This window comes from Macaca thibetana, chromosome 20 (assembly GCF_024542745.1).
Source record: "Macaca thibetana thibetana isolate TM-01 chromosome 20, ASM2454274v1, whole genome shotgun sequence".
Taxonomy (NCBI): Eukaryota; Metazoa; Chordata; class Mammalia; order Primates; family Cercopithecidae; genus Macaca; species Macaca thibetana.
In genome coordinates this window covers 24,905,470-24,923,605 of record NC_065597.1, presented here as the reverse complement: position 1 = coordinate 24,923,605, position 18,136 = coordinate 24,905,470, and the positions used below count along the sequence as shown (strand labels likewise).

The 18,136-nt window shown below is 45.1% G+C and overlaps 1 protein-coding gene across 1 annotated transcript in view; it reads right to left on the bottom strand.

The window, feature by feature from the left end:
* The window catches only part of PLCG2 (phospholipase C gamma 2), a 190,312-nt gene that overhangs the window by 54,788 nt on the left and 117,388 nt on the right, over positions 1–18,136 (bottom strand). Inside the window, exons 13-15 of the mRNA XM_050773193.1 lie at positions 12,181–12,301; positions 6,699–6,867; positions 1,692–1,796 (exon numbers count right to left, since the gene is read on the bottom strand). Coding sequence (XP_050629150.1) covers positions 1,692–1,796; positions 6,699–6,867; positions 12,181–12,301 — 395 coding nt within the window. The remainder of the gene's footprint in view (positions 1–1,691; positions 1,797–6,698; positions 6,868–12,180; positions 12,302–18,136) is intronic.

The following is an 18,136-nucleotide window of genomic DNA, read 5'->3' as shown; positions in this document are numbered from 1 at the left end:
AGGAGGCTGGGTGCAGGGTATGCAGAAACTTTCTTTTCTTTAAATAACGTTTTTATTTTTATTTTTTTATTATACTTTAAGTTCTAGGATACATGTGCACAATGTGCAGGTTTGTTACACACATATACATGTGCCACGTAGGTGTGCTGCCCCCTTTTTTTTTTTTTTTTTTTTTTGAGACAGAGTCTCCGTCTATCACCCAGGCTGGAGTGCAGTGGCTCAATCTCAGCTCACTGAAACCTCCGCCTCCCAGGTTCAAGTAATTCTCCTGCCTCAGCCTCCCGAATAGCTGGGACTATAGGCATGTGCCACCATGCCCAGCTTATTTTTGTATTTTTAGTAGAGACGGGGTTTCACCATGTTGGCCAGCATAGTCTCGATCTCCTGACCTCGTGATCTGCCCGCCTCAGCCTCCCAAGGTGCTAGGATTATAGGCATGAGCCACCGTGCCTGGCCCAACTTAATTCTTTACTTAAATATTGCCATTTTTGGCTGGTCACAGTGGCCCACGCCGGTAATCCTAGCACTTCAGGAAGCCGAGGTGGGCAGATCACTTGAGATCAGGAGTTCAAGACCAGCCTGGCCAACATAGTGAAACACCATCTCTACTAAGACTACAAAAATTAGGGCATGGTGGTGCGCGCCTGTCGTCCCAGCTACTCAGGAAGCTAAGGCACGAGAATCACTTCAACCGGGAGGTGGAGTCTGTGGTGAGCTGAGATGGTACCACTGCACTCCAGCCTGGGCAATGGAGCAAGACTATCTAAAATAAATAAATAATAAATATTGCCGTTGTTATGTTTATATCTAGGATATAAGAAGACATGTAAAAACATACTCAAAAATGGATATACACATTAGGTAAAGGGATAGAAGCAGCATTAGAGCCCAAAAAATAAGGCTTCTGGTGGAACAACTCTGGATTGGAGGACACGAGGGAGTCAGGGCAATCTAAGTGCACGCGGCAACAGGTACTGGATCTCGAAACAGGAAAACAGCCTGAATGGACACAGTGGTAACACTGAAATACAGTCTATAAACTAATTATTAGTATTGTACCAATGTTAATTTCCTGATTACACTAATTATACTGTGGTTATGTAGGATGTTATTAATAACATTTGGAGAAGCTTGGTAAAGGTAGATGGGAATATCCCATACCATTTGTATGTGTATGTAAATATATTATATTGAATCTAAAATTATTTCAAAGTAAAACATTAAAAATGCAAAAGGAAAATAAAGTTGGCCAGGCTTAGCGGCTCATGCCTATAATCTCAGCACTTTGAGAGGCCAAGATGGGAGGATTGCTTGAGCCCAGGAGTTTGAAATCAGCCACGGCAACGTGACTAAATCCTGTCTCTGCAAAAATACAAAAAATTAGCCAGGCATGGTGCTGCGCACATGCAGTCCCAGAGACTCAGGGAGGTCGAGGTGGAAGGATCACTGGAGCCTGGGAGGTCAAGGCTGCAGTGAGCCACGATCACACCACTGCACTCCAGCCTGGGTGACAGAGTGAGACCCTGTCTCACAAAATAGATAGTTTAAGTAGGAAGGTAAATTCGCATGGCAAAAACTCACTTGACTAAAAATGGAAAAGACAGGCATATTCTCAGAGCTCCCTGCAAGGCTCCAAGAAGCAGCTGCGAGGGGGGTGGCCATAGTGGCTATGGGAAGGGACCAAGGCCCACCTGGTCGATGGAATCCCACATGTACAGCTCTCCCTGTTGCTTGTGCTCATCCTTCTTGTCCTCCACGTTGACATCCACGTCGCCTCGGGGACCCAGCTTCTTATGCTGAGGGGAAAACATACACATAGACTGTCTCCATGGAGACCCAAGTTTAGGTCTTCGAGCCAGCAGCCTTCATCTGCCTCTTCCCACCCAGGGCCTTTGCACTGCCTGTTCTTGCTGCCTGGCTTCCCTCTTAGTCTGTTCAGCTCTCCAAGTTACCCTGAACGAGGAGGAGGAACTTTCCTTATAGCTTCATCTAAATATAGCCTATACTGGCCGGGCACAGTGACTCACGCCTATAAGCCCAACACTTTGGGAGATTGAAGCAGACAGATCACTTGAGCTCAGGAGTTCTAGATCAGCCTGGCCAACATGGCGAAAACCTGTATCTACAAAAATATAAAAATTAGCCAGACGTGGTGGCACGCACCTGTAATCCCAGCTACTCGGGAGGCTGAGACAGTAAGATTGCTTGAACCTGGGAGGTGGAGGTTGCAGTGAGCTGGGACTGCACCACTGCACTCCAGTCTGGGCAACAGAGTGAGACTCTGTCCCAAAAATAAATAAATAAATAAAAATAGCCCACAGTCCCCTTCCCATCCTGCCACTCTCTAGCCCCAGGCCTGCTTTATTTGTCTCACATTTCTAGCCCTACACACACCATGTGATTGTCTTCTGTCTTCACGGCTAGAACATAAGCCCAATAAGGGCAGGGATGTTGTTTTGCTTCCTGTTGAGTCTCTTGTGCTAGAAGAGCACTTAGCAGACAGTAAGTGCTCTGTTGATACTCGGTGAATACGCAACACCCCCTGTGCCCAGCCTTCTCCAGCACACAGAGGGAAAGGCAGGCTGCAGCCCAGAGGGAACAGGCTGGGCAGGATGGCAGGAGACCCGCTGGGGATTAGACTAAGGCGACCTGGGTGCAAACAGCACTAAAGCTATTCGACCAGCTGTGTGACCCCGGGCAAGTGCCTACACTTCTCTGAGCCCCAGACTTCTCATCTACAAGATTAAGACAGTGATGACACCTGGCCTCCCACTCAGGCAAGCATCTGTAAGTTGAGGGTCATGTAACCTGGTGAAGGAGCTCAGGATGGGGAGTCAGATCCAGATTTGAATTCAGGGCCTATTACCTTCCTGGCCATGTGACCTTGACTGAGTCATCATCAGAGTCTCAGTAATCTGTCTCGTAAAATGGGGATGTGGCAACCCCTGTGGGATCCCGTAAGTCAAAGAACGTGAAAGTTAAGTGCCAACAGTGAAGCAGGACCTCAGTGTCCCGTTGTGAATGGCAGCATGATACATGATACAGGCTTGGGAAAGCAGGCTTTGAGGGCAGACCACCTTGACCTTGAATAATTTCTTCAGCAAATACTAAATGTGTGCCCCTGGCTGAGCTATTTAACCTCTGAATCTCAATGTCCACATCTGTAAAGTGGGCAAGGGCGGAGGTTATTCGTCTTGCAGTGTCGTGACGAGACTGAGGAAGAAGATACGTATGACCATGCCTAGCCCAGTGCATGGTACAAGGTGACTGGCCAATGCCATTTCCACCTCATTTCTTGAAATAGAAAGAAGTGAGCCACAGCATATCAGGTGTGGGGCAGAGGGTGCTCTTAAAGGGACCTTCAGTACTTTGCATCCTAGAACAAGAGCTGAAAAATCCCTGGGAACACGCAGCAAGCCATCCTAATGGAAACAGAAGGAATGAGCTGGGAGCAGGGAAGAGCAAATGCAACCAGGCTTCCCTGAAGAGTCACCAACCAGGTGCCTGAGAAGCCATGGACCCCAGCTCCCTCCACCCCTTATCCTGCCAGGAAGCATCCCTTGGCATCTCCGAAACAACTGCCTGGGCGCAAACAGTGCGGGAGCTATTTTGTTAACTTGTGACCCTGGGCAGGTGGCTGCACTTCTCCAGGCCTCACACTTCTCATCTGCAAGGCTAAGACAATGACAGCTGATCTCCTGCTTAAGTAAACATCTGTACCTTGAGGGTCATAGTCTTGGCCAAACACTCCCTGTGCACTGACGCTCTTACCCATGGGGGCACCAACATCCCCTCCTCTGGTTCGGCTTAGCCAAAGCTCCTTGCACTGCCTGGTGTTTCTCTGTTGATGGGTTTGTCTCCCTACCAAACCATGACTTCTTGGAACATAAGGATTGTGCCCAATGTATCTTGGTGACCCAGTGACAACTGAGGGTATATGCCACATGTTGACACCATCCACACCCTTGTGTGTGCTATTCCCTCAACCTGGTAGGACATCCCCCTTCTCTGCTTACTGCTATGGTCTGAATGTCTGTGTCCTCCCAAAATGTGTATGTTGAAACCTAATCCCCAATGTAATGGTATTTGGAGACGGTGGTTTTGGAAGACGGTGGCTGTGTCCCCACCCAAATCTCATCTTGAATTGTAGCTCCCATAATTCCTACATGTCATGTGAGGAACCCAGTGGGAGATAACTGAATCATGGGGGTGTGTCTTTCAGGTGGTATTCTTGTGATAGTGAACACATCTCATGAGATCTGGTTTTATAAATGGGAGTTTCCCTGCACAAGCTCTCTTGCCTGCCACAATGTAAGATGTGACTTTGCTCCTCCTTCATCTTCTGATATGATTGTGAGGCCTCCCCAGCCATGTGGAACCATGAGTCCATTAAACGTCTTTCCTTTATAAATTACCCAGCCTTGGGTATGCCCTGGGTATGTCTTTATGAGCAATGTGAGAATGGGTTAACACAGAAGGTGATTAGGTCATGAGAGTAGAGTCCTCATGAATAGGAATGAGAGCAGAGCTCTTATGAATGGGAATGAGGGTAGAGCTCTCATGAATGGGAATGAGGGTAGAGCTCTCATGAATGGGAATGAGGGTAGAGCTCTCATGAATTGGAACGGTGCCCTTATAAAAGAGGCCAAAGATATCTCCAAGTCCCAGATGGTTATTTATTAATAAAGAAATATTTAAAAATAAAAGAGGCCCCACAGAGCTGCCTCACCCCTTTCACCATGTGAGGACACAACTAGAAGTTGACAGCCTACAACTTGGAAGAGGACTCTCATACCAGCACCCTGACCTTGAACTTCCAGCCTCCAGAACCGTGATAAATCAGTTCCTGTTGTTTATAAGCCACCCAGTTTATGGTATTTTGTGACAGCTGCATGAACACACTGAAATACCTAGGAAACAGCTGTTTGTCCTTCCCCATGAGCTTGTGGGAATGTCAACAAAATTCACATTCGCTCCTTCCATGAAAGGCTGCCCGCTAGGGACTTCAGATTCCACCGCCCTTGCAGGTAACACGACTGAGTTCTCATGCACAGAACACAAAAGGACAGGACAGCTGACTTGCTTACCAGAAACCATTTGCCCTGGACACCCTTGGACTTCCCGTGCTCTGAGCTGGAACTCGGATGTGCCTGAGACCCAGCGTCTACCACACAAACAAGGACAAAGCAAAGTCCCTTCACCATTTTTGTGTAATGAGCTCCTTCAAAATCTGGAGAAGGCTACAGACCCCTTTCTCAGAATAATAATGCATAAAATTACAAAGGAAACTCGATTATATCAAAACATGATTAAGACATTAAATAGGCCGGGCGCGGTGGCTCACGCCTGTAATCCCAGCACTTTGGGAGGCTGAGACGGGCAGATCACGAAGTCAGGAGATCGAGACCATCCTGGCCAACACGGTGAAACCCCGTCTCTACTAAAAATACAAAAAACAATTAGCCAGGCGTAGTGGCAGTGCCTGTTGTCCTAGCTACTCTGGGAGGCTGAGGCAGGAGAATGGCATGAACCCGGGAGGCAGCGCTTGCAGTGAGCCGAGATCGCACCACTGCACTCCAGCCTGGGGGACAGAGTGAGACTCCATCTCCAAAAAAAAAAAGGATATTAAATAAATATTTGCAATACACTAATAGATGTATTTCTTTATTATCATCTTAAATAAGATCTAGAGGCAGATCTAATAACCTCCGTAATTCCAAAGTGATGACGAGCACATTATTTTGAAATATTTGCAGTAACTGTAAATGTGATATGAAAATACTCATGACTTCCACTGGTGACAGAGCCCCCAAGTGGCTTGCTGCCAACGTTCATAATGGAAGGAAGTATTAAGTTTTATGTACAGCTTAAACAAATAAAGATGTAATTTTTTTTCTGTTGAAGTTCACATGCCCCTCTGATTCTAACCGTGGATTCTTTGGGGGTCTGTAAAACCCCAGTTGAAAACTGCTGCCCTGAGAGATGGTAGAGCAGAATGAGGGTTCCCAGGTCCCTGAGTCACCTTGTGGGTTAGAGCTCAAAACTCACAGAACATTCTTCCTCGCGTGGGGAAGAAATAAACTCTTCTGTGCTTTAAGCCACTGCATATCTAGTCTCTTTATCCTAATAATTCAAAAATCCAAATGTTACCGTGGCATCCCTAGGCACATATAATCACTCATCTCCCCTGTAGCACTAGGAATAACAGCTCTATTGCTGCACTTAGCGTTTTCTAGCCACTGCCCGCCTCCCACACAACCGGAAGCTCCAATCACAGGAACAGCACCCAGGTCGCTGGACACCTCCAGCACCTCAAATAAGGCTGACTCCGAGAGAGGGTGGGGAAGGTTCACCAATGAACGAAGAAACCATAACAAGTTAGCCTTTAATGTAGCACCAACTACAGGACAGGCGCAGTTCCACGCACTGTGCACGCCTTCCCTCATATGATACTCCCAGCAAGTTGGCCAGGTGGGTTCTAATATTATCTACCCCTGAGAATGGTGAGAACAGAGGCTCCCAAAGGTCAACGGCTTTGCCTGGAGTCACAGTGTTAGTAAGGAGAGCAGGTTTGGGCCTGTAGAGTAGGACCTGGAGCAGGCCCAGTAGGACACAGAACTTGGTGAATGGGACCCCGAGCCAGGGAACCGAGCCACTGGGCTCCCTGGACAGCTGACAGCAGCACCCGGGGTGCCTACCTTGATGATGATCTTCTCCCGCAGCTGGCTGGGCGAGGGCAGCTGGTCAGCGCTGGCCTCCGTGGGCTTCATCAGCAGCAGGTCACCAAACACTTCCTTGAAGGTCTTGGCCATGTGACGCTGCTGCTCCACGCTGCAGTGCTCCTCGATGGACAGGATCACTGGGAAGCTGCAGGCGGAAGAGGGTGGGCAGCTCGGCAGGGGGAGCAGGCACCTCTGCATCTGCCCCACAGAGGGGCCAGGGCAGCTTGGCCCTGGGGCAACAGAAACCGGGTGCTGCTTGGGGCACAGCCCCCACATCTGCCCTCTCAGAAGGAGAGGGGACCTTATCCTGGGTGTGAGGGCACAAGCCTTGGGACTCAGAACAGCTGCAGTCTGATCCAGGAGCTTCCCCATACCCCAGAATGCACCTTTTCTCTATTCTTTTTTTCCATCCATTCAAGTCTTTAAACTTACAGAAAAAAAGTCTCTAATTTTTTTTAAATTTCAAACTTACAGAAAAGATCAAAGACAGTGCAATAAGCACCCATGTAAGCTTCACCTAGGGTCACCAACGTTGACACTGTCCCACGTGCGCATCTACCTACTTTAGTATATTTATTTTCCTTTATTTATAAGGTGTATTGGTTTCATATATTCTCATTCATATATACACACAGGTAATTCACATATGTATGCATGCATACATTTATTATTTGTATGTGTATATATGTATATTTATATAAGGTGTCTGCATTTATAGATCATTTGTGTGTACTAGAGTTGATTTTTCTCATCTATTGAGGTTATGGTCCATAAAGTCACCACCAACACTGATTGGCAAATACCTGAGCCATTGCTCCTAAGGGGAAATACAGGGTCAGGGCCTTTTGAGCCTGTGGTCACAACATTTACCTCAATGGATCAAAATCTGACCTTGTTTTATGTGTGTTTCTATTTAAAGACATCTGATTTGGTATATATTGTTGACTGACATAGGGCTCACAGCCAGCATCACTGCAATTTGTGCCTGAACGAAGCGTATCTGACACAGGTATTTTCTCCATTGGGCACATCACAGCCTTCGTCATGCTCAGGAACACCAGGCAGCCCTCAGCACTGTGCTTCGGACCATCTGAACAGCAAAATTACCAAGAAAAAGCTCAAAAACAGGAAAAATGTGGCACTCAACAGACGGTGAGAAGGACACTTGCTGAAGCTTTCATGCTGTAGACCAGGAAGGTGAGCGCTGCTTTGCTTAACCTCAGCTGAACACGTGTGCATCACATGAGTCTCATTTCCCACACTTTGTGCGTGTCTTAAAATGACCTCAGAGTGCTTTGAGATTTGATTTCGGGTTACAAGTCAATTTTAGCAAGTAGGTCAATTCAGTTACAGAATTCACCAATAAGGATCACCTATCTCCGTCTATATACATTCACATACTAGTACATGCATATACATACATACATACATATATACGCATATATATATGTGTGTGTGTGTACATATACAACACACGCACACTCCTCCTGAGGGAGCAGAAAACTCATTTAGTTATTTATTTTTACATTTTTGGAGATGGAGTTTCACTCATTGCCCAGGCTGAAGTGCAATGGCACGACTTCAGCTCATTGCAACCTCTGCCTCCCAAGTTCAAGCAATTCTCCTGCCTCAGCCTCCTGACTAGCTGAGATTACAGGTGCCTGCCAGCATGCCCAGCTAATTTTTTGTATTTTTAGTAGAGACAGGGTTTCACCATGTTGGCCAGGCTGGTCTCAAACTCCTGACTTCAGCTGATCTACCCACCTCGACCTCCGAAAGTGCTGGGATTATAGGTGTGAGCCACTGTGCCCAGCCTATATTTACATTTCATTTATACATGTATTTACGTTTCCTCCTGAAGCATCTGAAATGAGACGCGGACATCCTCCCCAGGTATCTCTTAAGAACAAGAACATACCCTGACTTCACCACACCATGTCACCCCAGGAAATTATCTTTAAACAATGATTAGACATATTCATCATTAGACATACTCAAATTTCCCCAGTTATCCAAGAAACATAGTGTATAGATGGGGTTTTTCCCACCGAGAATCCATTTGAGGCTTGTGCATGGCATTTACTATGAAACAAAATTATTATTATTATTATTTTTTTTTTGGAGACAGAGTCTTGCTCTGTCGCCCAGGCTGGAGTGCAGTGGCGCGATCTCAGCTCACTGCAAGCTCCGCCTCCTGGGTTCACGCCATTCTCCTGTCTCAGCCTCCCGAGTAGCTGGGAGTACAGGCACCCGCCACCATGCCCGACTAATTTTTTGTATTTTTAGTAGAGACACGGTTTCACCGTGTTAGCCAGGATGGTCTCGATCTCCTGACCTTGTGATCCACCCACCTCGGCCTCCCAAACTGCTGGGATTACAGGCATGAGCCACCACGCCCGGCCGAAAACAAAATTATTCTAAAGGCAGCTATGTCACTTCCATAAACAGGAAACCACATCACTCGATAGAAATGAAGGTAAAAGTGAAAATAAACTGACGATGATAAAAATAAAATCCTTAACCATGTTCCAGCTCAAGTAAATCATAGCCTCATCACTCCTGGAAAGCGTGGACCCAGCTCATTCCCCGATCCTGATCCACACACCCTTACTAGAACACAACAGCTAAAAAGCTTTTAGAACAAAGGCTAGTGAGTTGGTATCAAAACTTAACTGGCAGCAAAATGTGAACCATTCGAATGAATGCTGCTTGCAATCATTTTTTTAAATCCCTCTTAATACCAATAAGGATGCCTTTTGCTGCAAAAACATTAATGCATTCATGTGTAATTACAGAGTTCTAGCCCTATAGGTGTTAGATGATTCCAGGCCTATTTTAACCAGAAAAAACTTCCTCTAGCCACGAATGAGATAATGTTCAGTGAGTGACTATCAACTCACAACCATAAGTACCTATGTCCTGGAAAGGAAAGCAAACTCTCCAAGCAGTGTAAGCAGCCCCTCCACAGTGTCTGTTAACACAGGCTCCTTCCATCTGCCTGGCGGAGGTTGGCACTAAGAAGAGCCAGGGCCCTATGGGGGAGAACACTGCGATGGAGACATCATATGCTTTCATTGAGAGGTTTTCGCCAAGTGGGAAAAGACGTCCATAATTTCATTGTCTCAGAGCAACGCCTCCACCCAGCTCGAGGGACATCTGCGGTAAATGCAATAAAAATAACCACTCGGGCTGGGTGCAGTGGCTCATGCCCATAATCCCAGCTCTTCGGGAGGCTGAGGCGGGAGGATCACCTGAGGTCATGAGTTCAAGACCAGCCTGGCCAACATAGTGAAACTCTGTCTCTACAAAAATACAAAAATTAGTCAGGCATGATGACAGGTGCCTGTAATCCCAGCTACTCGGGAGGCTGAGACAGGGGAATTACTTGAACTCGGGAGGTGGAGGTTGCAGTGAGCCAAGATACTGCCATTGTACTCTAGCCTGGGTGACAGAGCGAGACTACATCTCAGAAAAGAAAAAAGAAAAGAGAAGAGAAGAGAAGAAAAAAGGAAGGAAGGAAGGAATGGAAAGGGAAGGAAGGAAGGAAAGAAAGAAGGAAAGAAGAAGGAAAGAAAGAAGGAAAGAAGGAGGAAAGAAAGAAGGAAAGAAAGAAAATCAATCTTATTGACTGAACACTAAACTCTATGCCTGCATTTAGCACTTGCTGTAATGGCATCTCATTTAATCCTCACAACTGCCCTGTGAGTTGCACACAATTTTCACCTCTGTTTTTTAATGTGGGAATTGAAGCATAGAATGGTAAGTGCTTTGCCCAAGCTAGTACTTCACAGCTGGATTCAAACTTGGCAAAAAGGATTCAGAACCCATACTCGTAAGTGCTATTCTACCCCAGAAGGGATAAAAAGACAACTACCATTCCACTGAGCCTACAGACGGCTTCTTGCCAGCTCTCAGAAAGAATAAGGAACCCAGACCAGGAGTCAGTATATGACGGCCTCCGCCCCAAATCTGGCCTGCCATCTATTTCTGTAATTTGTAATTCAAGTTTCAACCGGAACACAGCCAAGCCCATCTGTTTACCTCCTGTCCACGGCTGTTTTGCACTTCAGCAACAGGGCTGAATAGTTGCAACAGAGACTACAGGACCCACAAAGCCTGAAATTTTTTTTTTTTTTTTTTTTTTTTTTTTTTAAGATGGAGTCTTGTTCTGCCACCCAGGCTGGAGTGCAGTGGCGTGATCTCAGCTCACTGCAAGTTCTGCCTCCCAGGTTCACGCCATTCTCCTGCCTCAGCCTCCCGAGTAGCAGGGACTACAGGTGCCCGCCACCATGCCCAGCTAGTTTTTTTTTGTATTTTTCAGTAGAGACGGGGTTTCACCGTGTTAGCCAGGATGGTCTCGATCTCCTGACCTCGTGATCCACCCGTCCTGGCCTCCCAAAGTGCTGGGATTACAGGCGTGAGCCACCGTGCCCGGCTAGCCTGAAATATTTCCATCTGGCCCTTTACAGAACAATTCTGTTGACCTCCAGCCCAAATCAAGATCTTCTAGTGGGACAGAAAAGGATTAGACCTGAGGTTAGAAACCCCTGAAACAAACCTAAATGTTCTCATCCACTTAACCTCTCCTTGCCTGAATTTATACTCATCTGTTAAATGGGGATGACCATACCAACTTTGCGGCAAAGAATCAAGATGATCACATGTACAAAGGACCTAGCACAGAGCCTGGCCCCAGGCGGCTATTCAAGAAATACACTACCACCACTACTGGCTGCTTGGATTCTGCCTGTAGAAACAGGTTTGGTGGGGGTGACAACTAGGCAGAAAAGAGGGAATTAGGACAGAAGGGGAATTTTAACTTTCCTTGCCTTTTTTTTTTTTTCTTTGAGACAGGGTCTCGCTCCGTTGCCTAGGCTGGAGTGCAGTGGCGCAATCTCAGCTCACTGTAACCTCTGCCTCCCAGGTTCAAGCAATCCTCCCATCTCAGCTTCCCTAGTAGCTGGGACCACAGGTGCATGCCACTGCACCCAGCTGATTTTTTTTTTTTTTTTTTGTATATTTGATAGAGACGGGGTTTCACCATGTTGCCCAGGCTCTTCTCCAACTCCTGACCTCAGGTGATCACACCTCAGACTCCCAAAGTGCCAGGATTACAGGCGTGAGCCACTGCGCCCAGCCTTTCCTTCTCTTTCAAGGGTTCTGAAAGTGGGGGCCAGAGAGAATGAGGAGGCGGGGTGGGCACGAAGCAGCCACAGGGTTTCCCAGCCAGAGCCTCCTCAGGGCTCTAGACTCCAGGAGTAACCTGCACTCTCGGCCTGCAGGGGGTGCTAACACTCGGGTGAGAACTTGATGGCACTGGCTTTGGCCAAGATGGGGCCCAGACCTTCCTACATTTGGAGGGAGGCGTCTATGTGTGTTTGCCTGTCTGTGCATCTGCCCATCCAATCCTAGCTGCCTTCCTCTTTAAGTCACACCACCCAAAAATCAGCCAACTGACCTTGAGGTAACAAAGGCGTGCTCTTTGATGGCCTGTACGACGTCGTCAAACTTGATCTTGGTGGTCCGCGTCCAGCCGTGGTAGATGATCGGCTTCCCATCGGGCCCGTCCCAGCAGTCCACTACAGGGAGAAACGTGGCAGGCTCAACAACACGTGTGTTCACCAACAGCCCCAAGGTCAGCCCCCAGCCCACACACCAGTTCAGTTACTAGACAAGGACGCCCACACTCCCTCCATTCGGCTGCCAACAGGAGGACACGGGTTTCCCTGTGTAAGCAGGGTTCCCTGTGCGCTTACATAATGCAAGTGCAGCTGTCCAAGACAAGCTAGTTTCGATGCTGTTTTTTTATTTTTATTTTTTGGAAGATGAAGTCTCACTCTGTTGCCCAGGCTGGAGTGCAGTGGCGCAATCTCACCCCACTGCAATCTCCGCCTCCCGGGTTCAAGCAATTCCCCTGTGTCAGTCTCCCGAGTAGCTGGGACTATAGACGCGTACCACCACGCCCAGTTAATTTTTTTTTTAATTTTTTTATTATTATACTTTAAGTTGTAGGGTACATGTGCAAAACGTGCAGGTTTGTTACATATGTATACTTGTGCCATGTTGGTGTGCTGCACCCATCAACTCGTCATTTACATCAGTTATAACTCCCAATGCAATCCCTCCCCTCTCCCCCCTCCCCATGATAGGCCCCGGTGTGTGATGTTCCCCTTCCTGAGTCCAAGTGATCTCATTGTTCAGTTCCCACCTATGAGTGAGAACATGCAGTGTTTGGTTTTCTGTTCTTGTGATAGTTTGCTGAGAATGATGGTTTCCAGCTGCATCCATGTCCCTACAAAGGACACAAACTCATCCTTTTTTATGGCTGCATAGTATTCCATGGTGTATATGTGCCACATTTTCTTAATCCAATCTGTCACTGATGGACATTTGGGTTGATTCCAAGTCTTTGCTATTGTGAATAGTGCTGCAATAAACATACGTGTGCATGTGTCTTTATAGCAGCATAATTTATAATCCTTTGGGTATATACCCAGTAATGGGATGGCTGGGTCATATGGTACATCTAGTTCTAGATCCTTGAGGAATCACCATACTGTCTTCCATAATGGTTGAACTAGTTTACAATCCCACCAACAGTGTAAAAGTGTTCCTATTTCTCCACATCCTCTCCAGCACCTGTTGTTTCCTGACTTTTTAATGATTGCCATTCTAACTGGTGTGAGATGGTATCTCATTGTGGTTTTGATTTGCATTTCTCTGATGGCCAGTGATGATGAGCATTTTTTCATGTGTCTGTTGGCTGTATGAATGTCTTCTTTTGAGAAATGTCTGTTCATATCCTTTGCCCACTTTTTGATGGGGTTGTTTTTTTCTTGTAAATTTGTTTGAGTTCTTTGTAGGTTCTGGATATTAGCCCTTTGTCAGATGAGTAGATTGCAAAAATTTTCTCCCATTCTGTAGGTTACCTGTTCACTCTGATGGTAGTTTCTTTTGCTGTGCAGAAGCTCTTTAGTTTAATGAGATCCCATTTGTCAATTTGGGCTTTTGCTGCCGTTGCTTTTGGTGTTTTAGACATGAAGTCTTTGCCCATGCCTATGTCCTGAATGGTACTACCTAGGTTTTCCTCTAGGATTTTTATGGTATTAGGTCTAACATTTAAGTCTCTAATCCATCTTGAATTAATTTTCGTATAAGGAGTAAGGAAAGGATCCAGTTTCAGCTTTCTACTTATGGCTAGCCAATTTTCCCAGCACCATTTATTAAATAGGGAATCCTTTCCCCATTTCTTGTTTCTCTCAGGTTTGTCAAAGATCAGATGGCTGTAGATGTGTGGTATTATTTCTGAGGACTCTGTTCTGTTCCATTGGTCTATATCTCTGTTTTGGTACCAGTACCATGCTGTTTTGGTTACTGTAGCCTTGTAGTATAGTTTGAAGTCAGGTAGTGTGATGCCTCCAGCTTTGTTCTTTTGACTTAGGATTGTCTTGGAGACGCGGGCTCTTTTTTGGTTCCATATGAACTTTAAAGCAGTTTTTTCCAATTCTGTGAAGAAACTCATTGGTAGCTTGATGGGGATGGCATTGAATCTATAAATTACCTTGGGCAGTATGGCCATTTTCACGATATTGATTCTTCCTATCCATGAGCATGGTATGTTCTTCCATTTGTTTGTGTCCTCTTTTATTTCACTGAGCAGTGGTTTGTAGTTCTCCTTAAAGAGGTCCTTTACATCCCTTGTAAGTTAGATTCCTAGGTATTTTATTCTCTTTGAAGCAATTGTGAATGGAAGTTCATTCCTGATTTGGCTCTCTGTTTGTCTGTTACTGGTGTATAAGAATGCTTGTGATTTTTGCACATTAATTTTGTATCCTGAGACTTTGCTGAAGTTGCTTATCAGCTTAAGGAGATTTTGGGCCGAGACAATGGGGTTTTCTAAATATACAATCATGTCATCTGCAAACAGGGACAATTTGACTTCTTCTTTTCCTAACTGAATACCCTTGATTTCTTTCTCTTGCCTAATTGCCCTAGCCAGAACTTCCAACACTATGTTGAATAGGAGTGGTGAGAGAGGGCATCCCTGTCTTGTGCCAGTTTTCAAAGGGAATTTTTCCAGTTTTTGCCCATTCAGTATGATATTGGCTGTGGGTTTGTCATAAATAGCTCTTATTATTTTGAGATACGTTCCATCAATACTGAATTTATTGAGCGTTTTTAGCATGAAGGGCTGTTGAATTTTGTCAAAAGCCTTTTCTGCATCTATTGAGATAATCATGTGGTTCTTGTCTTTAGTTCTGTTTATATGCTGGATTATGTTTATTGATTTGCGAATGTTGAACCAGCCTTGCATCCCAGGGATGAAGCCCACTTGATCATGGTGGATAAGCTTTTTGATGTGTTGCTGAATCCGGTTTGCCAGTATTTTATTGAGGATTTTTGCATCGATGTTCATCAGGGATATTGGTCTAAAATTTTCTTTTTTTGTTGTGTCTCTGCCAGGCTTTGGTATCAGGATGATGTTGGCCTCATAAAATGAGTTAGGAAGGACTCCCTCTTTTTCTATTGATTGGAATAGTTTCAGAAGGAATGGTACCAACTCCTCCTTGTACCTCTGGTAGAATTCAGCTGTGAATCCATCTGGTCCTGGACTTTTTTTGGTTGGTAGGCTATTAATTATTGCCTCAATTTCAGGGCCTGCTATTGGTCTATTCAGGGATTCAACTTCTTCCTGGTTTAGTCTTGGAAGAGTGTAAGTGTCCAGGAAATTATCCATTTCTTCAAGATTTTCCAGTTTATTTGCGTAGAGGTGTTTATAGTATTCTCTGATGGTAGTTTGTATTTCTGTGGGGTCGGTGGTGATATCCCCTTTATCATTTTTAATTGCGTCGATTTGATTCTTCTCTCTTTTCTTCTTTATTAGTCTTGCTAGTGGTCTGTCAATTTTGTTGATCTTTTCAAAAAACCAACTCCTGGATTCATTGATTTTTTGGAGGGTTTTTTGTGTCTCTATCTCCTTCAGTTCTGCTCTGATCTTAGTTATTTGTTGCCTTCTGCTAGCTTTCGAATGTGTTTGCTCTTGCTTCTCTAGTTCTTTTAATTGCGATGTTAGAGTGTCAATTTTAGATCTTTCCTGCTTTCTCTTGTGGGCATTTAGTGCTATAAATTTCCCTCTACACACTGCTTTAAATGTGTCCCAGAGATTCTGGTATGTTGTATCTTTGTTCTCATTGGTTTCAAAGAACATCTTTTATTTCTGCCTTCATTTCGTTATGTACCCAGTAGTCATTCAGGAGCAGGTTGTTCAGTTTCCATGTAGTTGAGCGGTTTTGATTGAGTTTCGTAGTCCTGAGTTCTAGTTTGATTGCACTGTGGTCTGAGAGACAGTTTGTTATAATTTCTGTTCTTGTACATTTGCTGAGGAGTGCTTTACTTCCAATTACGTGGTCAATTTTGGAGTAAGTACGATGTGGTGCTGAGAAGAATGTATATTCTGTTGATTTGGGGTGGAGAGTTCTATAGATGTCTATTAGGTCTGCTTGCTGCAGAGATGAGTTCAATTCCTGGATATCCTTGTTAACTTTCTGTCTCGTTGATCTGTCTAATGTTGACAGTGGAGTGTTGAAGTCTCCCATTATTATTGTATGGGAGTCTAAGTCTCTTTGTAAGTCTCTAAGGACTTGCTTTATGAATCTGGGTGCTCCTGTATTGGGTGCATATATATTTAGGATAGTTAGCTCTTCCTGTTGAATTGATCCCTTTACCATTATGTAATGGCCTTCTTTGTCTCTTTTGATCTTTGATGGTTTAAAGTCTGTTTTATCAGAGACTAGTATTGCAACCCCCGCTTTTTTTTGTTCTCCATTTGCTTGGTAAATCTTCCTCCATCCCTTTAATTTGAGCCTATGTATGTCTCTGCGTGTGAGATGGGTCTCCTGAATACAGCAGACTGATGGGTCTTGACTCTTTATCCAGTTTGCCAGTCTGTGTCTTTTAATTGGAGCATTTAGTCCATTTACATTTAAGGTTAAGATTGTTATGTGTGAACTTGATCCTGCCATTATGATATTAACTGGTTATTTTGCTCGTTAGTTGATGCAGTTTCTTCCTAGTCTCGATGGTCTTTACATTTTGGCATGTTTTTGCAATGGCTGGTACCGGTTGTTCCTTTCCATGTTTAGTGCTTCCTTCAGGGTCTCTTGTAAGGCAGGCCTAGTGGTGACAAAATCTCTAAGCATTTGCTTATCTGTAAAGGATTTTATTTCTCCTTCACTTATGAAACTTAGTTTGGCTGGATATGAAATTCTGGGTTTAAAAATCTTTTCTTTAAGAATGTTGAATATTGGCCCCCACTCTCTTCTGGCTTGTAGAGTTTCTGCCGAGAGATCTGCTGTTAGTCTGATGGGCTTCCCTTTGTGGGTAACCCGACCTTTCTCTCTGGCTGCCCTTAAGATTTTTTCCTTCATTTCAACTTTGGTGAATCTGGCAATTATGTGTCTTGGAGTTGCTCTTCTCGAGGAGTATCTTTGTGGCGTTCTCTGTATTTCCTGGATTTGAATGTTGGCCTGCCCTACTAGGTTGGGGAAGTTCTCCTGGATGATATCCTGAAGAGTGTTTTCCAACTTGGTTCCATTTTCCCCCTCACTTTCAGGCACCCCAATCAGATGTAGATTTGGTCTTTTTACATAATCCCATACTTCTTGCAGGCTTTGTTCATTTCTTTTTCTTCTTTTTTCTTTTGGTTTCTCTTCTCGCTTCATTTCATTCATTTGATCCTCAATCGCTGATACTCTTTCTTCCAGTTGATTGAGTCGGTTACTGAAGCTTGTGCATTTGTCACGTATTTCTCGTGTCATGGTTTTCATCTCTTTCATTTCGTTTAGGACCTTCTCTGCATTAATTACTCTAGCCATCAATTCTTCCACTTTTTTTTCAAGATTTTTAGTTTCTTTGCGCTGGGTACGTAATTCCTCCTTTAGCTCTGAGAAATTTGATGGACTGAAGCCTTCTTCTCTCATCTCGTCAAAGTCATTCTCCGTCCAGCTTTGATCCGTTGCTGGCAATGAGCTGCGCTCCTTTGCCGGGGGAGATGCGCTCTTATTTTTTGAATTTCCAGCTTTTCTGCCCTGCTTTTTCCCCATCTTTGTGGTTTTATCTGCCTCTCGTCTTTGATGATGGTGATGTACTGATGGGGTTTTGGTGTAGGTGTCCTTCCTGTTTGATAGTTTTCCTTCTAACAGTCAGGACCCTCAGCTGTAGGTCTGTTGGAGATTGCTTGAGGTCCACTCCAGACCCTGTTTGCCTGGGTATCAGCAGCAGAGGCTGCAGAAGATAGAATATTTCTGAACAGCAAGTGTACCTGTCTGATTCTTGCTTTGGAAGCTTCCTCTCAGGGGTGTACTCCACTCTGTGAGGTGTGGGGTGTCAGACTGCCCCTAGTGGGGGATGTCTCC